Source organism: Eleutherodactylus coqui, chromosome 11 (genome assembly GCF_035609145.1).
Source record: "Eleutherodactylus coqui strain aEleCoq1 chromosome 11, aEleCoq1.hap1, whole genome shotgun sequence".
NCBI classification, from domain to species: domain Eukaryota; kingdom Metazoa; phylum Chordata; class Amphibia; order Anura; family Eleutherodactylidae; genus Eleutherodactylus; species Eleutherodactylus coqui.
In genome coordinates, this window is record NC_089847.1 from 123,590,157 (window position 1) to 123,616,431 (window position 26,275).

Consider the following 26,275-nt stretch of genomic DNA (forward strand, 5'->3'; position numbering starts at 1 on the left):
AGAATATAACTACTATAATACTGCCCCCTATGTACAAGAATATAACTACTATAATACTGCCTCATATGTACAAGAATATAACTACTATAATACTGCCTCATATGTACAAGAATATAGCTACTATAATACTGCCTCCTATGTACAAGAATATAACTACTATAATACTGCCCCTATGTACTAGAATATAACTACTATAATACTGCCCCTATGTACAAGAATATAACTACTATAATACTGCTCCCTATGTACAAGAATATAAACTACTATAATACTGCCCCCTATGTACAAGAATATAACTACTATAATACTGCCCCCTATGTACAAGAATATAACTACTATAATACTGCCTCATATGTACAAGAATATAGCTACTATAATACTGCCTCCTACGTACAAGAATATAACTACTATAATACTGCCCCCTATGTACAAGAATATACCTACTATAATACTGCCTCATATGTACAAGAATATACCTACTATAATACTGCCTCCTATGTACAAGAATATACCTACTATAATACTGCCTCCTATGTACAAGAATATAACTACTATAATACTGCCCCCTATGTACAAGAATATAACTACTATAATACTGCACCTATGTACAAGAATATAACTACCATAATACTGCCCCCTCTGTACAAGAATATAACTACTATAATACTGCTCCCTATGTACAAGAATATAACTACTATAATACTGCTCCTATGTACAAGAATATAACTGCTATAATACTGCTCCCTATGTACAAGAATATAACTACTATAATACTGCCCCCTATGTACAAGAATATAACTACTATAATACTGCCTCCTATGTACAAGAATATAACTACTATAATACTGCCTCCTATGTACAAGAATATAACTACTATAATACTGCCCCCTATGTACAAGAATATAACTACTATAATACTGCCCCCTATGTACAAGAATATAACTACTATAATACTGCCTCCTATGTACAAGAATATAACTACTATAATACTGCCTCCTATGTACAAGAATATAACTACTATAATACTGCCTCCTATGTATAAGAATATAACTACTATAATACTGCCCCCTATGTACAAGAATATAACTACTATAATACTGCCCCCTATGTACAAGAATATAACTACTATAATACTGCCCCCTATGTACAAGAATATAACTACTATAATACTGCCCCCTATGTACAAGAATATAACTACTATAATACTCCCCCCTATGTACAAGAATATAACTACTATAATACTGCCCCCTATGTACAAGAATATAACTACTATAATACTGCTCCTATGTACAAGAATATAACTACTATAATACTGCCCCCTATGTACAAGAATATAACTACTATAATACTACCCCCTATGTACAAGAATATAACTATTATAATACTGCCCCCTATGTACAAGAATATAACTACTATAATACTGCTCCTATGTACAAGAATATAACTACTATAATACTGCCCCCTATGTACAAGAATATAACTACTATAATACTGCTTCCTATGTACAAGAATATAACTACTATAATACTGCCCCCTATGTACAAGAATATAACTACTATAATACTGCTTCCTATGTACAAGAATATAACTACTATAATACTGCCCCTATGTACAAGAATATAACTACTATAATACTGCCCCCTATGTACAAGAATATAACTACTATAATACTGCCTCCTATGTACAAGGATATAACTACTATAATACTGCCCCTATGTACAAGAATATAACTACTATAATACTGCCCCTATGTACAAGAATATAACTACTATAATACTGCCCCCTATGTACAAGAATATAACTACTATAATACTGCCCCTATGTACAAGAATATAACTACTATAATACTGCCCCCTATGTACAAGAATATAACTACTATAATACTGCCCCCTATGTACAAGAATATAACTACTATAATACTGCCCCCTATGTACAAGAATATAACTAATATAATACTGCCTCCTATGTACAAGAATATAACTACTATAATACTGCCCCCTATGTACAAGAATATAACTACTATAATACTGCCCCCTATGTACAAGAATATAACTACTATAATACTGTCCCCTATGTACAAGAATATAACTACTATAATACTGCCCCCTATGTACAAGAATATAACTACTATAATACTGCCCCCTATGTACAAGAATATAACTACTATAATACTGCCCCCTATGTACAAGAATATAACTACTATAATACTGCCCCCTATGTACAAGAATATAACTACTATAATACTGCCCCTATGTACAAGAATATAACTACTATAATACTGCCCCTATGTACAAGAATATAACTACTATAATACTGCCCCCTATGTACAAGAATATAACTACTATAATACTGCCCTCTATGTACAAGAATATAACTACTATAATACTGTCCCCCTATGTACAAGAATATAACTACTATAATACTGCCCCCTATGTACAAGAATATAACTACTATAATACTGCCCCCTATGTACAAGAATATAACTACTATAATACTGCCCCCTATGTACAAGAATATAACTACTATAATACTGTCCCCTATGTACAAGAATATAACTACTATAATACTGCCCCCTATGTACAAGAATATAACTACTATAATACTGCCCCCTATGTACAAGAATATAACTACTATAATACTGCCCCTATGTACAAGAATATAACTACTATAATACTGCCCCCTATGTACAAGAATATAACTACTATAATACTGCCCTCTATGTACAAGAATATAACTACTATAATACTGCCTCCTATGTACAAGAATATAACTACTATAATACTGCCTCCTATGTACAAGAATATAACTACTATAATACTGCCCCTATGTACAAGAATATAACTACTATAATACTGTCCCCCTATGTACAAGAATATAACTACTATAATACTGCCCCCTATGTACCAGAATATAGCTACTATAATACTGCTCCTATGTACAAGAATATAACTACTATAATACTGTCCCCCTATGTACAAGAATATAACTACTATAATACTGCCCCCTATGTACCAGAATATAGCTACTATAATACTGCTCCTATGTACAAGAATATAACTACTATAATACTGCCCCCTATGTACAAGAATATAACTACTATAATACTGCCCTCTATGTACAAGAATATAACTACTATAATACTGCCTCCTATGTACAAGAATATAACTACTATAATACTGCCTCCTATGTACAAGAATATAACTACTATAATACTGCTTCCTATGTACAAGAATATAACTACTATAATACTGCCCTCTATGTACAAGAATATAACTACTATAATACTGCCTCCTATGTACAAGAATATAACTACTATAATACTGCCTCCTATGTACAAGAATATAACTACTATAATACTGCCCCCTATGTACAGGAATATAACTACTATAATACTGCCCCCTATGTACAAGAATATAACTACTATAATACTGCCCCCTATGTACCAGAATATAGCTACTATAATACTGCTCCTATGTACAAGAATATAACTACTATAATACTGCCTCCTATATACAAGAATATAACTACTATAATACTGCCTCCTATGTACAAGAATATAACTACTATAATACTGCCCCTATGTACAAGAATATAACTACTATAATACTGCCCCTATGTACTAGAATATAACTACTATAATACTGCTCCCTATGTACAAGAATATAACTACTATAATACTGCCCCCTATGTACAAGAATATAACTACTATAATACTGCCCCCTATGTACAAGAATATAACTACTATAATACTGCCCCCCTATGTACAAGAATATAACCACTATTATAGCGCCCCCTATATACAGGAATGTAACCACTACTCTAGCGCCCCCTGTGGCGGAACAGGTATTGGAACAGCTGCACTGTGTCACATCCTTCCCTCCCCGCAGGGGTTAACTCCAGCTGTCTGCCCCGCAGCCCTCAGCGCCGCGGGGGTTAACAGGCAGCGGCGGCACTGCAGGTCCCAGCAGGCCGGCAGTGCGGGGGTTAAGGAGCGGCCGGTGCTCGGGGTCCGGCTCTGCCCCGCACACGCCGGTTCTTCCTCCGTCCCCCGTCATTTCCTGTGGAAGAAGATGGTGGTCACAGCTGGCAGCAGCAGCAGCGGCGGCAGTGGCGGCGGAGGGGAGAGGAGTAGCCGGCACCGCTGAGAGCAGGGTCCCGCACACCCCACCTGGAGGGGGCAGCACTCCCACCCCGGGGCCGGGGACCCCCAAGTCCGAGGGCGCCCGGAGAGGTGAGTTTTCCGTACTAGCCAATGTGGCGAGTGGCCCGACTGGCGACTGCGTGGCGGACAGCGGGGCTCAGAGACACCGACCACCACACGGTGTCCGCCGGACACTGACGTCACATATCGGGGGGCTCCTCGGTGCCGGGGGTCCCTGGTGCAGGTATCAGCGGGAGCGCGCATCGCCTCTCACCACCGCGCGTGCCCGTCATTCTTGTTACACTCGATACATTATATAGCCCCGCCTCTTTTATGTGAGTGGCGGGCGCGGCAACCAATGCGAAGGGAAGGGGCGGGGTCGGGTCAGTCGGTCTGTGAACTGAGATGGGAGGGGCTGGAATAGGAAAGGGCGGGGCTATAGACCAGGTGGGCTCTGGGTGCAGCTGAGAGAAGAAGAGGCCCCGTGAGGTCAGGGTGTCAGATAACTGCTGTGTGTGCAACATCCGGCCGCAGGGCGAGCAGCATGTATATATATATACCCTGTGGAGTGCAAATACTATATATATATATATATATATATATATATATATAATATATATATATATATATATATTTATATATATATACATATATACACACACATATATATATACACATACATACATATACACACACACACAAACATATCTTGTGGAGTGCAGATACTATATATATATATATATATATATATATATATATATATATACACACACACACACACACACCCTCCCCCCCCCCTGTGCAGTGCTGCTACTGTACATATATACATGCCCACAGGATGTGTTCTACTATTGTGGATATAGAACACCCTGAGCACTTCTGATATTGTATATATTACACCCTGTGTGGTGCTACTACTGTGTATATATACCCACACACTCTGTATACTACTACAGTATATATGTAGCACCTTGTGTATTACAGCTACACATTTGTGTATATATAACATAAGTACTATATAGAACACCCTGTATATATATCACCCCTGTGTACTGCTGTACACTGTATATAGCACTTCCTGTTTGGCATTAGTAGTGTGTATATATATATATATGGAGAGAGATAATCACCTCCCGTTTGCTATGGCTGCAGTATACATCACACCTCCGTATACCGCTCCTCCATGCATTTATATATACAGCACATCTTGGTGTATATATGACATCCCCTGTATACCACTGCTACTGTATACATGACATCCCCTGTATACCACCACTGCTGTATATATAGTCCTTGGGCTATATGTGTTTCTCCAGCTGGCCTAGGGGGGGCTCCCTGGTAAAAGGTGTGCAGAAGGAGAACTATCTAAAGCCACCTACAGGTGACTGCCCTATAAGACAAATCCAAGCCATGACAGGGTAGGTACCAGTGGTGGCTGTAGAGGGGGCGGTCCTCTATATGGTGTCTGTGATATACTGTGCACACAGCAGGACCAGCATATTGGGTGTGTCATAAACATATAGTAATATTAGTACGGTGGGGGGGTTGTATATATCACACCCTACATTGTATGTAACACTCACTGCGTACTACTATATACATATATCACACCCTATATTGTACAGCTGTATATAACACCCACTGTGTACTACTGTATACATATATTACACATGATGTACTACTGCTGTATATAACACTCCCTGTGCTCTACTGTATAGATATATCACACCCTGTATAAGAAAAGCCCCTCCTATTAGTTAACCATTGAATAAATAGTATAGGTGACTGTTGTCTCACCTGGTGCAATGTAACACCCCCTGTGTACTACTGTATACATATATCACACCCTATATTGTACTGCTGCATGTTACACCCCCTGTGTACTACTGTATACATATATCACACCCTATATACTACTGCTGTATATAACACCCTTTGTTTACTGCTACTGTATACATGTATCACACCCTATATTGTACTGCTTTATGTAACACCCCCTGTTATCTATCTATCTATCTATCTATCTATCTCATATCTATCTATCTATCTATCTATCTATCTATCTATCTATCTATCTATCTATCTATCTATCTATCTATCTATCTCATATCTATCTATCTATCTATCTATCTATCTATCTATCTATCTATCTATCTATCTATCTATCTATCTATCTATCTATCTATCTATCTATCTATCTATCTATCTCCTATCTATCTATCTCCTATCTATCTATCTATCTATCTATCTATCTATCTATCTATCTATCTATCTATCTATCTATCTATCTATCTATCTATCTATCTATCTATCTATCTATCTATCTATCCCATATCTATCTATCTATCTATCTATCTATCTATCTATCTATCTATCTATCTATCTATCTATCTATCTATCTATCTATCTATCTATCTCCTATCTATCTATCTATCTATCTATCTATCTATCTATCTATCTATCTATCTATCTATCTATCTATCTATCTATCTATCTATCCCATATCTATCTATCTATCTCATATCTATCTATCTATCTATCTATCTATCTATCTATCTATCTATCTATCTATCTATCTATCTATCTATCTATCTCCTATCTATCTATCTATCTATCTATCTATCTATCTATCTATCTATCTATCTATCTATCTATCTATCTATCTATCTATCTATCTATCTATCACACATGATGTACTACTGCTGTATATAACACCCCTTGTGCTCTACTGTATAGGTATATCACACCCTTTATACTACTATTGTATATAACATCCCCGTGTACTACCACTGTATACCTATATCACACCCTATATATTACTGCTGTATATAACACCCCTTGTGTACTACTATTGTATAAATACATCACACCCTATATACTACTGTTGTACATAACACCCCCTGTGTACTACTGTATGCATATATCACACCCTATATACTACTGCTGTATATAACACCCCTTGTGTACTAATACTGTATACATATATCACACCCTATATATGTATACAGTAGTATATAACACCCCTGTGTACTGCTATTGTATACATACATCACACCCTATATACTACTGCTGTATATAACACCCCTTGTGTACTACTATTGTATACATACATCACACCCTATATATGTATATAGTAGTATATAACACCCCTGTTTCCTGCTATTGCATACATACATCACACCCTATATACTACTGCTGTATATAACAACCCTTGTGTACTAATACTGTATACATACATCACACCCTATATATGTATACAGTAGTATATAACACCCCTGTGTACTGCTATTGTATACATACATCACACCCTATATACTACTGCAGTATGTACAATGAAGTTGCCCACTAAGGACATCCCGTGTGTTTGCTGTTTTAGGGCCATATGCCCTCACCCCAAGGCTGGCGATACCCCAGCATATTCCATACGCATTTGTCGTCCATTATACTTATGTGTGCCTCCACCTAAGGCCGGGCTGCGTGAGACGGGTATGGGTGCGTGTATATACGCGCCCACAAAGAACAATGAGCTCTCACTCGCCTGGCAAAATAGAACAAGCTGCGTTCTTTTTTGCGCTAGCATATTACGCAATTCCGGCATGCTGATGTAAGCGGCACTGCGTGAGGTAAGGTAACTGATTGCCTACGAGTTAGTGCGTATCACACGGGCGTACGGCGCTCATGTAATCCGCGGTGATCATACGCTCGTGTGAGCCCGGCCTAACTGTGGGTCTTCTATCCCCAGCTCCTGGCATCATGGTTTCCTGTGATGTTCAGAGTTCAGGTCGGGAGACCCGCTGTCAGACCGGGATGTCCGTATTACGGATACTAAATGCGTCTGACATGTCACGGGCCCAACTCTGGCGCATCTGGCACAACCATGTATTAGCCTCAGGCATAAATCCCGTCCCAAATTCCGGACGTAGTCACGTGACGTACTGCAATACTTTTCCGGGAAAATGCTAGTCGCATGATGGAAGACCGATGGACCCCACTATAGTCAATGGGGTCCGTTGGGTTCTGTTCATTTCCACCATAGGACAGGATCTGTTCCTGGCCATCATTCCATGAGGTGATTCATGATTGCCTTGGTACCCCCAGCTGAGATTACCGGGGGCAGCAAGGCTTTTCCGCTACGGTGGAAATATCAGACTACATGGCGGTCATACAGATGAATGGTCGTCCTTCAAGGGCGGCTCAATGTCCACCAGAATGGGAGTGACACCTACGAAGCGTCTCTTCCAGCTCTTAGAGGGGATCCTGAGTAGGGAGACCCCCCTGACACCTGTGTGCCCCTATAGGGTATATAAATAGGGGTTGTCTTCATGGGGCGACCCTTCTTAGAGGTGTTCTCTTCTCCACATTATAATAAATTGCAGAACTGTCCAAAACGAAGCGTTTGTTGGAGCGTTAATTGACTTTTTTTCCTCACCGCTAATACTGATTTTAGTGATGCGATATAAGGGAAGTCAATGAGCGCTGCAGGGAGGCTGAAACCGTCAACCACGTATCTTGTGGTAAGCCCTGCAAAACTGAGAGGGGAAACAGGTTTAGTCGTGCTACAACAGGAAAACCCATGTGGGGAGTTTGGCGAGTCATGTAGACGAATAGGTTTCCTCATTGAATGGGGAACTAAACCGAAAAACCTGAGATAGAAGTGATATGTACAATGCAGGGTTAGCGCCCTTATAACCTGCCCCCTACGTGGCCAACGTGGACAATAGACGGAAATGTAGATAGGGGTCCCACACAGGTAGAGCGTGTTATGTAGCGTAGGTGCCATGAATCGTTAAGTTCCTACTGCACTACATTTGCCTCTATTGAAAGGATGGGACTTCCCCTTTAAGAGGCAGGAGGGACAAAACTTTGTCTCTCCTGACTTGCGGTGACTAAATGCATATTGACACAGGAAATTGCAGGAGATCCCATTATAAATACAGGGTGTTTCACAAATACGGACCCGAGCGGTGGACTTCACAAAGGCCACATGATCAATAAACGGACACAAAAAGTTACAAACTGTTTAACCCTTTGCAATCCAATTTTGGATTCAGGGTTTCCTAGGGGGCTTTCTCTTTCTGCCAATGGCGCCGTCCGCTGGCTACAGCCAGTACTGAGGTATGTGCCATGCTGGAGAGGCCCCCGACAACAGAGCGGCCAGTCATCTACAGTAAGAATACCCTGCCGGACGTCTTACGACATCGAAGCTGTACAGCCTTCAATCAGAATGTCTTAAGACGTCAGACAGTGGATTGGAAAGGGTTAATAACAGATCAAGTTTTACAAACTATTTTAGAAACCGTCTGCGCGCCCTCAACATCCAGGCAGCCGCTGAATACGGCCCAAACGCCTCTCAAAGTGTCTTCCTCCACTGAGGTCAATGCTGCCCTGATTCCGTTTTTGAGGTCATTAGTCGCTAATGGTGGCGCAAAAACAAAGTCGTTGATTATATCCTCACTAGGAAAAGTTGCATGTCTGGGAATCTTGGGGACCAAGGATGTAGCGCCAAACCTTGCGGCCATTGTTGAGGCTGTGTGTCAGCACAAAAACACGTTTGAAGAATTAGGCCTCATGTCACTTGGCGTTTTTTCACCGTGCGTTACGCTTGCGTTGTACGGCCGCGGGATACGTGGTGAATGGAGTCAATGGATTTTTGTTGACCCATGCATATGTGCGTATAGACACTGCGTGTCGATATGCGTGAAAAAAAAAATCGCAGCGTGCTCTGTTTTACTGCGTATTACATGTGTGCAGCCCTACTGAGTGTGTCTGAATACGCAACCGGTTGCGTAAGCAGTGCGTGCGAAATGCATGTTGCTAGGAGACATGCAATGAAGTGGAAAGAAAGTGGATGTTCCGTCACATCACTAAGTTCTACAAGCTTTCCTTCGTCACTGACGAGCCTGTACCGGTAGCGACTAGAGATGAGCGAGCGTATACTCAGGCGAGTATTGTCCCTTTTGAGTACCTGCCCGCTCGTGAGAAAAGATTCGGGTGCCGGTGGGGGTGAGCGCTGTGTTGCGGGAGTGAGCAGGAGGGAGCGGGGGGGAGAGAGATCAGGCGATTCGTGCTTGCAGAGATATGGCGCCTTCAGACTGCGGACATCTTTTTTATGTAGTGTATACATGTGATCTAATATGACACATGACTACGTCCAAACTGGGAGTGTCCGAAAAGACTGGCACATGGCACAACTCTCTAGAGAATATGATGCCAAGTACGAGGGGTACGAAGCACCGCTGATGTGATTCTACTGCAGTGAATTGCCCTGTATGAGCTGAGGAAGAGCCCGTGGCATCGAAACATGTTTTGTGCTGGTTTCAACCTTTTTTGCATAAGAAACGGAATCATTCGCTCATACTTGGCATCCTATTTTCTGGAGAGTTGCGCCATTTTTTCTTTCATTATCAAAGCTGTCAAGGGTATGTTCACGCGTAGCGCGTTTTACAGCCCCGGAATGTATAAGAGCAAAAAACGTGCGCAAGAAAAATCGCAGTATGCACTATATTGGCACATATTACACGCTCATACATGCCAAGATAGTGCCTGGCGATTGGTGGCATGCAGCAAGTACGCGATGGCATAGTGTACTTGCTGAGTGCCACGCGCGTGTCTCCTACGGGCGGGAGCCATCTGAGCCTCTGACTGTTGTGGATAACAATAACGGTGAAATTACTTATTGCTTGAAGGGGTTTTCAGGTCCTGCGGAAAACTTTGTTTTGGATTAGAGGAAAGTGGCGTAATATTGACTGATGTCCTCCTTTTGGGCCGTATTCCCCCGGATCCACTGTTTTCAAGATGGTGGAAACTCTGCTGTCTTCATATGATGCAACACGCAGGGCATTTGTAGTCTCAGGCACTTTGTGCTGCTCTGATTGGTCACTGCTGGTCACATGAACAGCGATGGCCAATCAGAGCAGCGTGTAATGTCTTAGGCTGCTGATGTGCTGCGAGTGCTCAATGTGCATTAGATAATCTGAAAGTGTGGCTATCTTGGAAGAACAGACCGGGACTCTGTATCCGGGGGTCCCATGGGAGAATTACTAAATGCCGGGTCATATTACTCCGTCTTATGGAATTTGTCCCGAAACCGGAGAGTCCCTTTAAGTTTTTATGACCTATCCTTTAAGATCGGTCATCAGTATCGTAAGTCCTGGAAAACCCCTTTAAGGGATTGTCCAGGAAATTAGACTATTGTAATTAACGTCCATATCTTGACCTCCGTCCTGGAGGTGGCGCTTAGACAACCTAGACCTCGCTATCGATGTCCTTGATATATCTGGACGTGGAGGAGGACGTATGTCTTTGGGGCCCCCGATGGACAAGGGATGCCGATATGTCTTCGGCTTGAACTATTTCGCCTACTTTTAGACTAAAGCTGCCTTCAACAACTGCCGGACAAACGGTCGTCCATCCTACAACTGTCCCCCCGGCTCGCCCATACACGAGAGTGTTCGACTTGGCTGAGCGTACTTTTTTTTAGGGAGGAAGGCCACAACAAGGCAGCTCTGGCACCGGCTTATCTCCCCGGCTTCAGACGAAGGTCTAATGTGGGGGGGGGGGGCTCACCGTTTATTGTGTTTTATGCGTCGGACCTACATTTTCTAGTTGTAGTTTGATGTATTAATATTTTTTCCGCAGCTCTGTGATTGTGGAGGTAAGCTCCAGAAAGACATCTTGTTTCCTCGACACAATGCCGCTCCTCACAAGGCGGGCGCGCGCGCCATAAATTGGCAGATCTTCTCTCTGGAGTTCTGGAACTCCCGGCTGCTCAACCGACCTGCCAATTTCTAGGGATTTTTTTGAGAAGGATTATTCGTTTTACGTTTTTTTAGCCTTTTTGGTGGCATTTTTTTTACACTTTTTTAAATATTTTTACTTGGTACGTGTGTTTTAGAGGTATTTTTTGGGTGGCGTTTATTTTTTATTCACACATTTTTTCCCTCCATACAATTCTTTCTAGTGTTTTTATTTCTCTAAGAGAAGCTTATGCAAAACGCAAAAGCGGACAAGCATAAAAGTGAGAAAAAAAAGCCAGAAAAAGACGTCTTGCTGTCTTATTTTGTCTTATTTTATACTGCTCAGCTGTTGCAGAACCTCTTTTTGAACTGGAAAATTGCTGTCAGTCAATGAAGTTAAAGGGATTGCTCTTTTTAGACGTCCCTTCAGGGCATAGCGGGTTATACAGGATGGCCTACAGAAAAGTAGCCCATCGCCACCCTGTTGTGAAAGCTGTCCAACAAAAAATCTGTCTTTGTTGCCCATAGCAACCAATCACAGACCAGCTTTCATTCCTTATACTGCTGAGTTAAAATGAAAGCTGCGCTGTGATTGGTTGTTATTTCTTATACTGCTGAGGGAAAATGTACCAATCACAGCACAGCTTTTATTTTACCTCAGCAGTATACGAAATTGCAACCAATCACAGCGCAGCTTTCATTTTACCTCAGCAGTATAAGAAACAGCAACCAATCACTGCGCAGCTTTTATTTTACCTCAGCAGTATAAGAAATAGCAACCAATCACAGCGCAGCTTTCATTTTACCTCAGAAGTATACGAAATAGCAACCAATCACAGCACAGCTTTCGTTTTACCTCAGCAATATAAGAAATGAAAACTGTGCTGTGATTGGTTGCTATGGGCAACAAAGGCAGATATTCTTTTGGACTGCTTTCATTTGAGTGTGGTGCCGGCCTACTTTTCCGTGGCCGACCCTATAGCCGGGTGGGATGGGGGTCCACTGGTCAGAGACCCCCTGAGAGCCTCTCCACGTCACGTTTTTTATTTAAGCTTATTATGTATGCTAGGAAAGCTCCATATTTACACCACGGGCTAAACGCGTCAACAGGGCTCCATTTGTCAGCCAGAGGCCAAAATAGCGTCCTCTCAGCCGCCGGCCGGCATACATTAGCATACCGCTAACAAACATGTCCTAAGCTTTTCCGTAGCGCACCATGACGTATCTGTAAGCCCCCATCACCTTTATTTTGCGTCTGTGATGTATACAGAACATTAAACGGAGGCTGCGGCGAACGCCTGTCCGCGGCGCCATCACCCGTAGACTCCAACGGCGTGCTTTTAACAGATACATCATGTAAAGGTCACGATAAACAAAAGCGTCCGTCATCCATAGACTATAATCGCCAATATTCAGCATCGGTCGCACCTCCGTTTAACCCCTTAATGACCGCTGGTACGCTTTTTTAGGACCTTATCCTGATGCATATTCCTCTTTATGGCGCGGCATCACAATACCGACGCAGGTCTTCCGTGCCAGTAGGAGCTCGGGCACCAGACCTAGCGCCAGGCCTGGAGAAATAGCCGATCCCAGCCGTTTTAATGCTTTACATATAAAAGGCGGACAGAAGAAGGGGCTTTCGCCGTCGCGCATCGGACCCAGGCGGGGTGATTACAGGGCCCTAATGGGCTGTTATGGTACCTGAGGGTCATCTGTGGTGACACTGTTGTGTTCACTGATGATGTCACAGCGCCCTGTGTATACGGCTACGTGCGCCGGTGGATTATACAACTATTCGCTGCAGGTTTAGTTTTTCGTAATTATCTGAACAGGAGTGAACTGGGTTGTGGGGTCACCTGGTGCCAATGAAGGGGCGGCTTGGAACCGGAGGAAGACAAGTTGAGAACTGTCATGCAGGTAGAAAGGTTGGAAGCCGCATTCCTGACGTGAAAATAAGACACGGGTCGCGCCGTAACATGTCACATACCAGACGATGGCGGTAACCACCCCCCCCCCCCTCCTACAGGTCTGGCTCTCTGCAACCAGCTGCGTAAAAACTATCATGGGCCTCTGTCTACTAAGTAATGGTGAGCTGCACCCCGTCATGAACGTCTGTGAGGGTAACGTGCTTCTCCCTTCTGTTATAGGGCATCATGAGCGAAAGTGGCAAGGAATGCCGGGTGGCGTATAGTCCCAATCTTGGGGACCTCGTGAGAGTGAAGACGGAATTGGGGTCACCAGTTGAAGAGAGGAAGTACAGCAAGCAATGGTGAGTCCGCTAGACGACCGAAAATACTTGATGAACCCTCCAAAAATGCTGAGAAAATTGCTTAGAGGGGATTTCCATGGAGATATCATTGATGGGTATCTACAGGATAAGTCATCAATAGTTGGGCCGCCACCCAGAACCGCTATCAGCGCTGCAACACACAGTGATCAGAGCGGAAGCTGCTGCTCCGACCCCTGTGTAGCGGCCGGCGCTTGTAGCTGCAGCTCCCATTGATTTTAAAGAGAGCTGTGCCTGCAGTTACAAGTAGCGCCCACTACACAGGTCGGAGCTGCAGCTTCCGTCTGTACCCCTGAGTGTTGCGCCGGGACAGCTGATCAGCCGGCGTCCCGAGTGGTGGACCCCAGTTGATGAAATATTAATGATCTAGCATCTAGAATCAGTAATCGCCCGCGGATCACGCTCTGCAAAGCTTTCCATAGCGTTGCTATGCAAAGCGCAGCCCTATGTCCATGAGTGGAGAATCATAGCGATTCTCCGCTCGTGGGATTTAAATCGCGGCATGCTGCGATTGCCGTGATTCTTTGCAATGAGCCTATCTGTCCGATAGGCTCACCTCGGAGACTTGTCAGCGCTCCCCCCTCCTCTCCCGCTGCGGAATATGGCTAGCGATATTTCGCCTCGGCCTTGCACAGGGGGCCTAAGCTGAATAGCGGAGGTGCCGGGGGTCTGATATTGATACTGATCTGATATCCTGAGGACAGGTCATCACTTTCTTAGACCTGAAGAACCCCTTTAATCCTGCAATATATTCCTCAACATCCCACGTGACATTTTGTGGAATATAGCACCCACCACAGTACCTATCCACATTATACCCCCAAAATAAGACACTGACCTATATTAATTTTTGACCCAAAAGAGGCACAGTGCCTTATTTTCAGAAAGGGGGGGGGGGTCTTATAATACTCTCCTAGTAGACGGCTTTCGGTTCCCCCGCGCTGGGCTGCAGTGCTGCTGCAGGCTTCCGTGCACTCCTGAGCGCAGACAGAGCATTTCTTCCTGGTAGCCGGGCTTGATTATCCCACCTGCAGCAAGCGATTGCTCTGATTGGTTCATCGAGCGCCGCGTCAGCCAACCAGAGTCGGCACTCGGTTAAGTAATCACAGCCATACATTGAATGACATCATTAAATGGCTGTAATTGGTCAATCAAGGGCCGGATTTTATTGGCTGACGTGGCCCTTGATTAACCAATTAGAGCATGAGCTTGCTGGAGGCGGGGTATTCAAGCCCCGCTACCAGGAAGAACTGCTCTGTCGGCGTTCAGCAGTACGCGGAAGCCTGCAGCAGCACCGCAGTCCAGCGCGAGGGACCCGAACGCCATCTACTAGCTGAGTATTGCTTTTTTTCAGGGCTTATTTTCGGGGGAGGACTTGTATTTCAAGCCTCCCCGAAAATCAGGGTAGGGCTTATTATGGGGGTAGGTCTTATTTTTGGTGAAACACGGTACATATCTAATCACCGGGATGGGGTCCTGAGCCCTCCATTCCTTTAGGCCACCACTATTCGGGCTGCATTCAGACAGCCGATTGGAAGGTGTGCTTAAGAGTAAACTTTGCATGTCCTACTCTTGAATTGGACCAGAATAGGACATGCTGCAGTTTTTTTTTTGGTTTTTTTTTTACATGGACCATCAGTCTGTTAAAAAAATCACGTCTGAAAAGCCTCATTGACTTTAATAGATCCAAGGTGGCTCAGAAATAAAAATCGGGCGTGTGAACTACCCCTTATAGGGTGTTTGAATGGACCTGCGATCGAGGATGCGCCCTGCTACTCTATTCCATGTCTATGAAGCTGCCCCAAAACAGTTTTACTCATCGTATAAAAATAGGAGAGATGAAAGGTGCTGCATACGAAGACTCGGAACCGGATAATTAAATGGTGGCATGAAGTCTTTGGACCGCTACCTGCGCCACAGATGCCTTCTGTACAGGTGAAGGAATTAGGGTAAACACAGTAGTTAGAACAGAGCTCTCTCTGGCGGAGGTCCCAGTAGAGTCAGCCAGGAATAGCTTCCTTCTTTAGTATCCTTTATAGGTATGAAAACACATCATAACGCGTTTCAAGCCTGTACTAGATGTCACCTGATGCAGAATCCAGTACAGGCTTGAAACACGTTGGGGTTTGTCTTGCTACCAATAAAGGATACTAATGTACAATCTGTTCCTGGCTGACTCTATTGAGTCCTGCGCCAATTCTGCATGCGGGAGCCTGCAGCGCAATCCGTCTCTGTTCCCGGCCGGCGACCCTGCATACCTTTTGCTTTTCTGTATTGCGGATGACCACGAGCGCTCGCCGTCGGTCATGCGCAGTACAGATTTTTTATCACAAGGATTTTCTATCACGAAAGAAATATATATTTGTTCTTCCCGCGCCGTCGTTGGGGGATGATGTGGGAACCCGCATCAATCCACAATGTCAATTGCGGATGGGCCACTGGTCGGATGGCCACGATTTTAAATCCACTTGCGAAAAATCGCTATTCGCTCATCTGAACAGATATGCGCATGTTCTGTTCTTTCAGCGTGTACGGAATGCCGCGGAGCGTCCTCGCAGGTGACAAATATGGTCGCAGGAGACCGGCCTTACTCTGCTGTTTCCTTCAGCCCCATAAACACTGAATAGACAGCAGGGTGCTTGCTTGATTGCTGCGCCATTTAAACTCCTTACTTCGCTCAGGTAGTGAGGAGGAACGGGGGCTCGGCGGGGATCGGATATTTATCATCCCTATGCTGTGGATCACTGTCCTACATGGGTAATCCCTCTAAGGATGGCTTTACACAGGATGAGTCTTATCAAGGCTGCGCTTTCACATAAGAGCGATAGTCCTTCAGTAAATGAAGGCGGAGCGCGCCAAAGATCGTTTACGGCCGCCCTCCTCCATTCACTGCGAACAGGCAGTCGTTCAAAGATGCCTGTGAGAAAATTTGCTCACTAGTCGCTTCGTCGTAGGGAGTTGAAATGAAGGGACTGAGTCATCTCTCGCTCGGCACCCTGTCGGGTTTCTGTGTCCACATGGGGCAACTTTTGCCGAAAATCGCCCAGTAGTTGACCCATGTAACTTATGTTCGTACGTCACATCACATTTGGCTCGTACTGCACATCTTTCGGTACTACGGGTCCCTATAAAGCAAGAGCGTTTCTCACGGCTGGGGGTTTGTTACAAAATCGTATCCAGGCAATTGTAGCAGGAGGTGAGAAACGGCGGCGGCGGCGGCGTACGAAAATGTGACCTTTATTGGAGCTTATTTAGAATAAATGTCTGTATTAATGCAGGAAGGTTCCCCGTATTCAGAAGTGTTGAGGGGTCACTTAGATACAGGGAAGCGCATTAATATAGACATTTATTTCAAGTAAACGCTAATGAAGGGCACTTTTTAACCCCTTCATGACACGGCTTATTTTGGGCTTAAGGACGCAATGATTTTTGGCGGATTTTCTCCTCCATTTATCAAAAGTCATTCCTTTTTTTATTTTTCCGTCGACGCGGCCAAATAAGGGCTTGTTTTTTGCGTGGCGAACTGTAGTTTTTATCGGCGTCATTTTTGGGTACATAGACTATATTGTAAAACTTTTGTTTTTTTTTATGATAGCAGGGAGAGAAAACGCATCAATTCTGCCATAGATTTTTTTTTTTTTTTTTTTACAGCGTTAATCATGCAGCATAAATAAGACACTCCATTTTTTCTGCGGGCCGGTACGGTTACAATGATGCCAAAATTCTTACATTTCTTGTAGGTTTTTCAACTTTTCTGCAATAAAAAAACCCCTTTTTTTTGGAAATCTTTTTTTTTTCTCTAAATTGCTGCATTCAAAGTCCTGTAACTTTTTTATTTTTTGATGTACGGAGCTTTATGAGGGCTTATTTTTTGCGAGACGAGCTGTAGTTTTTAATGGTACTATTTTGGGGTACATGCGGCTTTTTTTATCACTTTTATTGCGTTTTTAGTGAGGCAAAATGCTAAAAATTAGCATTTTGCCTCATTTTTTTAGGTTTTTTTTTTTTTTTTAAGCTTTTTTCCGTGCACAGTCAAAAGCATGTGCAGCTTATTGTACGCTTCGTTACTTACGCGACAATACCAAATATGTGGGGTTTTAATTTTTTTTTACCTTTTTTTTATGCTACTCTAAGAAAAAGCATAAAAAAATGTTTTTTTTTACATTTTTTTTTTAATTCATTTTTTTTATCTTTTTTTTTTTTTTTTTACAACATTTGTATCCCTCTGGGGGACTTTCACAACAGCCCCGATGATCGCTGTGATAAGGCATGTCAGGGCTACTGCCCTGCCATGCCTTATCGCTTATGCAGCGACCTCAGACACTGGCAATACAGGACGTCAGTGTCTGGCATCCTATCACCATGGCGATATCGCGAGAACCGGCCGAAGACACAGAAGGAGTGCGCTCTCTCTGTGAACTCCTTCCCTGCCGCAATCTACTTAGATCGCGGCAGGGAAGGCGTTAACAGCGGGGGATGCATCCCCCACTGTTTCAGCGGGAGGCCGGCTGTGACTGACAGCCGGCTCCTGCTGCGGAATAGCGCCGGATCATATGTGGGAATTTGAGCGCTAATCGTCCCGCGTAGATGCATGAAGTGACTGAATAAGAGTTCAGAAAATTGAACCATGCGCCGTTCCGTGTAAACAGCAGTTGGACAATTTTAAATGACTGTCTGCTTAGGCGGGCGGGATGGGGACACACACGCTTCCTGGCCCCCTCCACCTCCATGTTGGCCACGCTGTGAGCGATGCCAGAGATACTCACTCCTGTGTAACAGCGCAGGAGCAAGTATCACTGGGATGAGTGTGGAGCATTGTGTCCCTGACAGTCCCGTCTAAATGGGGCATAGGACACTACATGGTGTGATTGACCAGTTGGAGCAGCACAGAGTGTCTTAGACTATCCATACATTCTAATGTACAGTGTGCATTGGGTAGTCAGGGAAGCGGTGCGGCCATCTGTGTTAGTTGAGGGTTGCTTTAATGTCCACTGAATAGCCCCCGGCCCTCTCGCGATTGGTGCTTCCCTGTATGATAATTCTCCCCGTGACCCCGGGGTGCAGCATAAAATCACGTGACAAGTTTTCCGTGGATCAGTTTCAGCGTGAATCCTCATTATATGGGAAAATCCAGCGATCTGAGTGATTCCAACGAGGTCCGGTCATCGGTGTTAGACTAGCCGGGGTCTCACTGCCAACCGCGGGGGGGTTCTCATTAGGTAGAGCACCTAGACGGTGAGTGAGGAGACTCAAAATGCCATTCATGCTCCTCTCTGTAATATGCAAATTAGGGAGATGGAATAATACCTCCACAGTGCCACCTATTGGAAGGCAGTATTCCTTCAAGCCAAAGTTAGACTCTTTATACAAGCCTTGTAACAATGACCGGGAATTAAAAGTAAAAGGGTTTTCTATGTAATGGTGTGGAGAGTATACCGAGAATGGCGGAAGCATCCAGCGAAAGGGGATCCTGTGGATGGAAACAACTAGTGAACTAAAGGAGGGTCAGAGGAGGATGTCAAGAAATGTTCTGACCTGTTTAGGCGCTGCACAGTCTTGAGCAGCTGAGTACAACGCTGGTGCTCAAACTGACATGTCAAAACGCACAACTTGTGTTTCTTAGCAAAGAAAACGGACCACCAGCTCCAGCGCCATTGTTATATAAGAGAAACAGAAAGACTGCAATGGTCAAAAGAGCACAAAAATGGTATCACTGAGCAGCGGAAAATCATCACCTGGTCAGATGGATCCAGATTTCTGTGCTGATGGGGAGGTCAGAATTTGGCGCTAGCAGCATGAATTGATGACCCCTTCCTGTCAGGCTGGTGAAGGAGGAAAAATGATGTGGGGAATGACTTCTTGGCACACCGCTGGGACTTGTGATACCTCTGGACAGACGTCACAACAAATTGCTGCGGCTCTGAAGGCCAAAGGAGGTGCAACGCACTACTAGATGGGAAGGAGGTGCAACGCACTACTAGATGGGAAGGAGGTGCAACGCACTACTAGACGGGAAGGAGGTGCAACACACTACTAGATGGGAAGGAGGTGCAACACACTACTAGATGGGAAGGAGGTGCAACGCACTACTAGATGGGAAGGAGGTGCAACGCACTACTAGATGGGAAGGAGGTGCAACGCACTACTAGATGGGAAGGAGGTGCAACGCACTACTAGATGGGAAGGAGGTGCAACGCACTACTAGATGGGAAGGAGGTGCAACGCACTACTAGATGGGAAGGAGGTGCAACGCACTACTAGATGGGAAGGAGGTGCAACGCACTACTAGATGGGAAGGAGGTGCAACGCACTACTAGATGGGAAGGAGGTGCAACGCACTACTAGATGGGAAGGAGGTGCAACGCACTGCTAGATGGGAAGGAGGTGCAACGCACTACTAGATGGGAAGGAGGTGCAACGCACTACTAGATGGGAAGGAGGTGCAACGCACTACTAGATGGGAAGGAGGTGCAACGCACTACTAGATGGGAAGGAGGTGCAACGCACTACTAGATGGGAAGGAGGTGCAACGCACTACTAGATGGGAAGGAGGTGCAACGCACTACTAGATGGGAAGGAGGTGCAACGCACTACTAGATGGGAAGGAGGTGCAACGCACTACTAGATGGGAAGGAGGTGCAACGCACTACTAGATGGGAAGGAGGTGCAACGCACTACTAGATGGGAAGGAGGTGCAACGCACTACTAGATGGGAAGGAGGTGCAACGCACTACTAGATGGGAAGGAGGTACAACGCATTACTAGATGGGAAGGAGGTGCAACGCACTACTAGATGGGAAGGAGGTGCAACGCATTACTAGATGGGAAGGAGGTACAACGCATTACTAGATGGGAAGGAGGTGCAACGCACTACTAGATGGGAAGGAGGTGCAACGCACTACTAGATGGGAAGGAGGTGCAACGCACTGCTAGATGGGAAGGAGGTACAACGCACTACTAGATGGGAAGGAGGTGCAACGCACTACTAGATGGGAAGGAGGTGCAACGCACTACTAGATGGGACGGCCATTGCTATAATTGTATACAGCGCAGGCAATCTTCTGCCCCGATAGTTTGCTGCCATGTTTGAATCAATAATATATCAGATCAGTCTGGAGTCCACGCTGTCCTCAGGGAGGAGTGTCTTAACTGAATGCAATTGTAGCAAACCTGCAGCTGTGAGAAGTAATATTTTTACAGATTTTCAGCCTCTGGATGTAAACATGAATGTTCCCATTCGTTGACACCCAGCAGCAATAGGGAAAATGGGGGGAATTGAAACACTAAGGGCTCCTATCCACTTGCAGTTTTTTAACGCGATTGTCAATGGGACTTTCTAATATTAAAAAAGCATCGCATAAAAATCGCGAAGCACAAACTTGCGTAGCGTTTTTAACATTAGAAAGTCCCATTGACAATCGCGTTAAAAAAACGCAGCGTTACCGTAGCGTAAAAAAAACGCAAGTAGGTGTGAGCCCTAAGTATATTGAAAACTTACAGAACTTTTTATTAAACAATGGTTAAACTTTATTTACATAAAACTGGAAAATCCCTTGAATTGGCTTGTGCTTGGAGTCTGCAGTACAACACTGCCATCTAGTGGCCAAGGCATAAAAAGACTTCACTAACATGGATTGAAGGGATTGTCCAGGTCTTTATTGATGACATATGCTCAAGACAAGTCATCAGTAGTTGATTGGTAGGGATCTTCTGCTTGGGATCTACGCCGGCTGTCATTGCAGAGGACTCTGCCCATTGTGCAGTAGCCCATGTTGATACCATGTTTCTCTGAAAATTAGACACTGTCTTATATTACATTTTGCCCCAAAAGAGGCACAGTGTCTTATTTTCAGGGGCAACGGTCAGTGAGCAAGTGCCTGTTTAAACTGCCGAACGAGAAGAGCACAAATTCCCAGCTGTCTGACTCGCACCCGCCATCTAGTGATATGTCACATATATATGTTTGAAGGGTGAAAATAGCAACTTGAGCTCTCAAAGTGATGGAAAATATTCGGATCCTGACTCTTATGTTTTGTCCAGCTCTGCAGGGTCCAACTCGCGCTGCAAGGACTTGGAACCCAAAAGGCTGAAGGAGAAGAGGGACGCTGCAATGTCTAAGAGTCTCCAGCAGGTGGATTTTTGGTGTAAGTTGAACAGTTCATAGGAAACAACGCATTCAGCCTTTGCATTTTGTCATTCCTCTGTAATTCCTCCTGGAAACAGAATGACTGGACTGGGCCCAATATCAACATGTTCTCAGGCTACTGTGGGCACTGCAACGGTTGGACCCTCATGATCAATATTTTATGACTGATTTTGGAAATCATCTTTAGGGTGCGTTCACACACACAGCAGACTTACTGTGGAGAATAGGATTTTATGCAGAGAATTCCACAGCAGAAAATCACGATTTTGGTACTGCGGATCGAGACGAAACAAGCAAACCTTACACATACCTTCTGTACTTTCTGCCCGCTCCCCTGAACAGTTCTGCCTGCTCTCCCACTGACGTCTCGGTCACTGCAGCCTATGATTTGCAGCAGCAGTTTCCTGTTTGTACGCCCCCTCAGCTCTGGAGGTCTGGATGCTGAGACCGGCCAGTAAAGCAGGCAAGACTGTTTAGGGGAAGGAAATGCAGAAGGCGAGTTTAAAGGGGTTGTCCCGCGAAACAAAGTTGGGGTATACACTTCTGTATGGCCATATTAATGCACTTTGTAATGTACATTGTGCATTAATTATGAGCCATACAGAAGTTTTTCACTTACCTGTTCCGTTGCTGGCGTCCTCCTCTCCATGGTGCCGTCTAATTTTCAGTGTCTAATCGCCGGATTAGACGCGCTTGCGCAGTCCGGTCTTCTTCTTTTCTGAATGGGGCCGCTCGTGCCGGAGAGCGGCTCCTCGTAGCTCCGCTCCGTCACGTGCCGATTCCAGCCAATCAGGAGGCTGGAATCGGCAATGTACCGCACAGAAGCCCTGCGGTCCACTGAGGGTGAAGATCCCGGCGGCCATCTTCAGCAGGTAAGTAAGAAGTCACCGGAGCGCGGGGATTCAGGTAAGCACTATCCGGTTTTCTTTTTTAACCCCTGCATCGGGTTTGTCTCTCGCCGAATGGGGGGGCTATTAAAAAAAAAAAAACAAACCCGTTTTGGCGCGGGACAACCCCTTTAATATTTTATTTTTTTAATTATCTTGTCACCCGCGTATTTTGCTGCGGCTCCTCGGGTAATCTGCAGGAAAATGCGCAACTATTCGGATTTATTTGTTGCGGATTTTGACTTTCCCATTAAAGTCAAATGGGGAAAATTTGTAACAAATCCGCAGCCAATCCATAGCACATGTTGACGTGCTGCAGATTTAAAATCTGCACTGCAAGTTAATTTGTGCAACGGATGTTGTATGTAGCATGTGGATGGGATTTCCGAAAATGCCATCCAACTTGCTAGTACTGTGATATGCTGGGTATTTTCCAAACATGTATCCGCTGTGAAAAATATGCAACATATCCTCCCCATGTAAACATACCCTTTAGGCTAAAAAGATCTGGAAACATTCTAAATGTCAAGACATTGCTAAATAGTTGATAATGACTTAAAGGGGTTGTACCAAAATCCATTTTTATCACCTATCTATAGGATAGGTAATAAGTCTGATCGGCGGGGGTCTCTCAGCTGAAATCCCCAGTAATTGCCAGAACGGGGGGCCCGTGACCACTTTTTCTCCTCACTGCTGGTTCACTTCACCCACCCTCAGTGATGTGAAGATTGAATGGATCGGTGGTCGAGCATGCGCGGTGCCACTCTATTCATTTCAATGGGGCTGACAGAAATACTGTAGTAGAAGCGCTCGGCTATGTCTGGCAGCCCCATTGAGTCATAGAATGGTAGACCTGGATGGGACCCCCGGGGTCATCGGGTCCACCCCCCTGCTCAGTGCAGGATTCACCAAACGGATGTCTATCCAGCCTCTGAAGACTTCCATTGAAGGAGAACTCACTACCTCCCATGGTAACCTGTTCCACTCATTGATCCCCCTCACTGTCTAATATCTAATCTGTGTCTCCTGACTTTCAGTTTCATCCCATTGCTTCTAGTCTTTCCTTGTGCAGATGAGAATAGGGCTGATCCCTCTGCACTGTGACAGCCCTTCAGATATTTGTAGACTGCTATTAAGTCTCCTCTCAGCCTTCTCTTCTGCTAAACATTCCCAGATCCTTTAACTGTTCCTCATAAGACATGATTTGCAGACCGCTCACCATCTTGGTAACTCTTCTCTGAATTTGCTCCAGTTAGTCTATGTCTTTTTTAAAGTGGGGTGCCCAGAGCTGGACTCAGTATTCCAGATGAGGTCTGACTAAGGAAGAGTAGAGGGGATAATGACCTCACGTGATCTAGACTCTATGCTTCTCTTAATACATCCCAGGATTGTATTTGCCTTTTTGGCTGCTGCATCACATTGTTGACTCATGTTCAGTCTGTGATCTATTAGTATACCCAAGTCTTTTTCACATGTGCTGCTGCTTAGCTCAATTCTGTATGTGCTTCCTTCATTTTTCTTGCCCAGATGTAGGACTTTGCATTTCTCCTTGTTAAATACCATTCTGTTAGTCACCGCCCACTGTGCAAGCTTTTCTAGATCTTTTTGAATCCTCTCTCTCTCTTCCCTAGTGTTCGCTATCCCTCCTAGCTTCGTGCCGTTGGCAAATTTTATCAGTTTCCCATCAATTCCCTCCTCCAGATCATTTATAAAATGTTGACCACCACTGGGCCTAGGACAGAGCCTTGTGGTACCCCACTTGATACATTCTTCCACTTGGATGTGCAGCCATTTATAACCACTCTTTGAGTATGATCACTCAGACAGTTGTGAATCCACCTAATAGTTGCCTTGTCAATCCCATATTTGGTCATTTTTTCAATAAGTATAGTATGAGATACTTTGTTAAATGGTTTACTAAGATCAAGATATACTATATCCACCACATTTCCCTGATCAACCCAGTAGGTGATTCTGTCATAGAAGGAAATTAAATCTGTCTGGCATGACTTGTTTGTTACAAACCCATGCTGGCTCTGGTTAATTACTCCATTCTCATCCAAGTACTTGCATACATGCTGCTTAATAATTTGTTCAAAGATCTTTCCCGGTACAGAAGTCAGGCTCACAGGCCTGTAGTTTCCTGGATCCAGCTTCTTCTCTTTTTTGAAGATAGAGACAATATTTACCCTTTTCCAATCTTCTGAAACTTCTCCTGTTCTCCAGGAATTTTCAAATATTATGGTGAGTTGTTCAGCAATTACTTCCGCCACTACCTTTAGTATCCTAGGATGTAATTCATCTGGACCTTGAGACTTGAATTCGTTTAAGTTAGCTAAGTGTTCCCTCACCATCTCTCTGCTTATAGATAGCCTGCATTCTTTTATTCCAGTAATAGCACAGGGAAGGTCAGTTGATGTTCCATCTACTTCCTGAGAGAAAACAGATATGAAATAGGAATTTAAAAGTTCGGCCTTCCCAACATCATTCTTAACCACTTCACCATTTTCATCTTGTAAGCATCCAATAACATCTTTCACTTTTCTTTTGCTTTTGACCCCCAAAATCCTTTTTTTATTGCTTTTTGCCTCTCTTACAAGCCTCAAATCATTAATAGCTTTAGCTTTTCTGACACTTGCCCTACAGTTTCTGCAGACCGCATTATATTCTTCTTTAGATATTCCCCCCTCTTTCCATTTGATGAACATATTTTTCTTCATTTTTAACATGTGTGCAAGTTCTGTGTTCATCCATCCTTGTCTCTTTAAATGCTTCCCATTCTTCCTTCTTTTAGGGATTGTTAATGATTGTGCTTTGAGAATCCCATGAAGTGGAGCAGTGTGTGCTCGACCATCGCTCCACTCAATCTCCTCACTGCAGGGATGCAGTGAGCCTGCAGTGAGAAGGAGGGGCACATGGGACCCCCATTGTCAGGATCCGTGCAGGTCTTAGTGGTGAGATGCCCAGTAATCAGACTTTTATCAACTACCCTACAGATAAGTGATAAAAGTCGATTTTCGTCCAACCCTTTTACAGGGTCATTCTAGTCCCTGCAATTGTATAAGGTAGAGGAGGTAT

At 44.1% G+C, this 26,275-nt stretch overlaps 1 protein-coding gene across 2 annotated transcripts in view; it reads left to right on the top strand.

Moving 5' to 3' along the window:
* The first annotated feature begins 3,884 nt into the window (after window positions 1–3,884).
* PRDM11 (PR/SET domain 11) overlaps window positions 3,885–26,275 on the top strand; it is a 38,742-nt gene continuing 16,351 nt past the window's right edge. Inside the window, exons 1-3 of one of the 2 annotated variants that reach the window (XM_066583477.1) lie at window positions 3,885–4,231; window positions 14,025–14,146; window positions 22,205–22,308. In XM_066583477.1, coding sequence (XP_066439574.1) covers window positions 14,031–14,146; window positions 22,205–22,308 — 220 coding nt within the window. In that variant the 5' untranslated portion in view covers window positions 3,885–4,231; window positions 14,025–14,030. The remainder of the gene's footprint in view (window positions 4,232–14,024; window positions 14,147–22,204; window positions 22,309–26,275) is intronic. The other variant, XM_066583478.1, reaches the window with a different exon arrangement.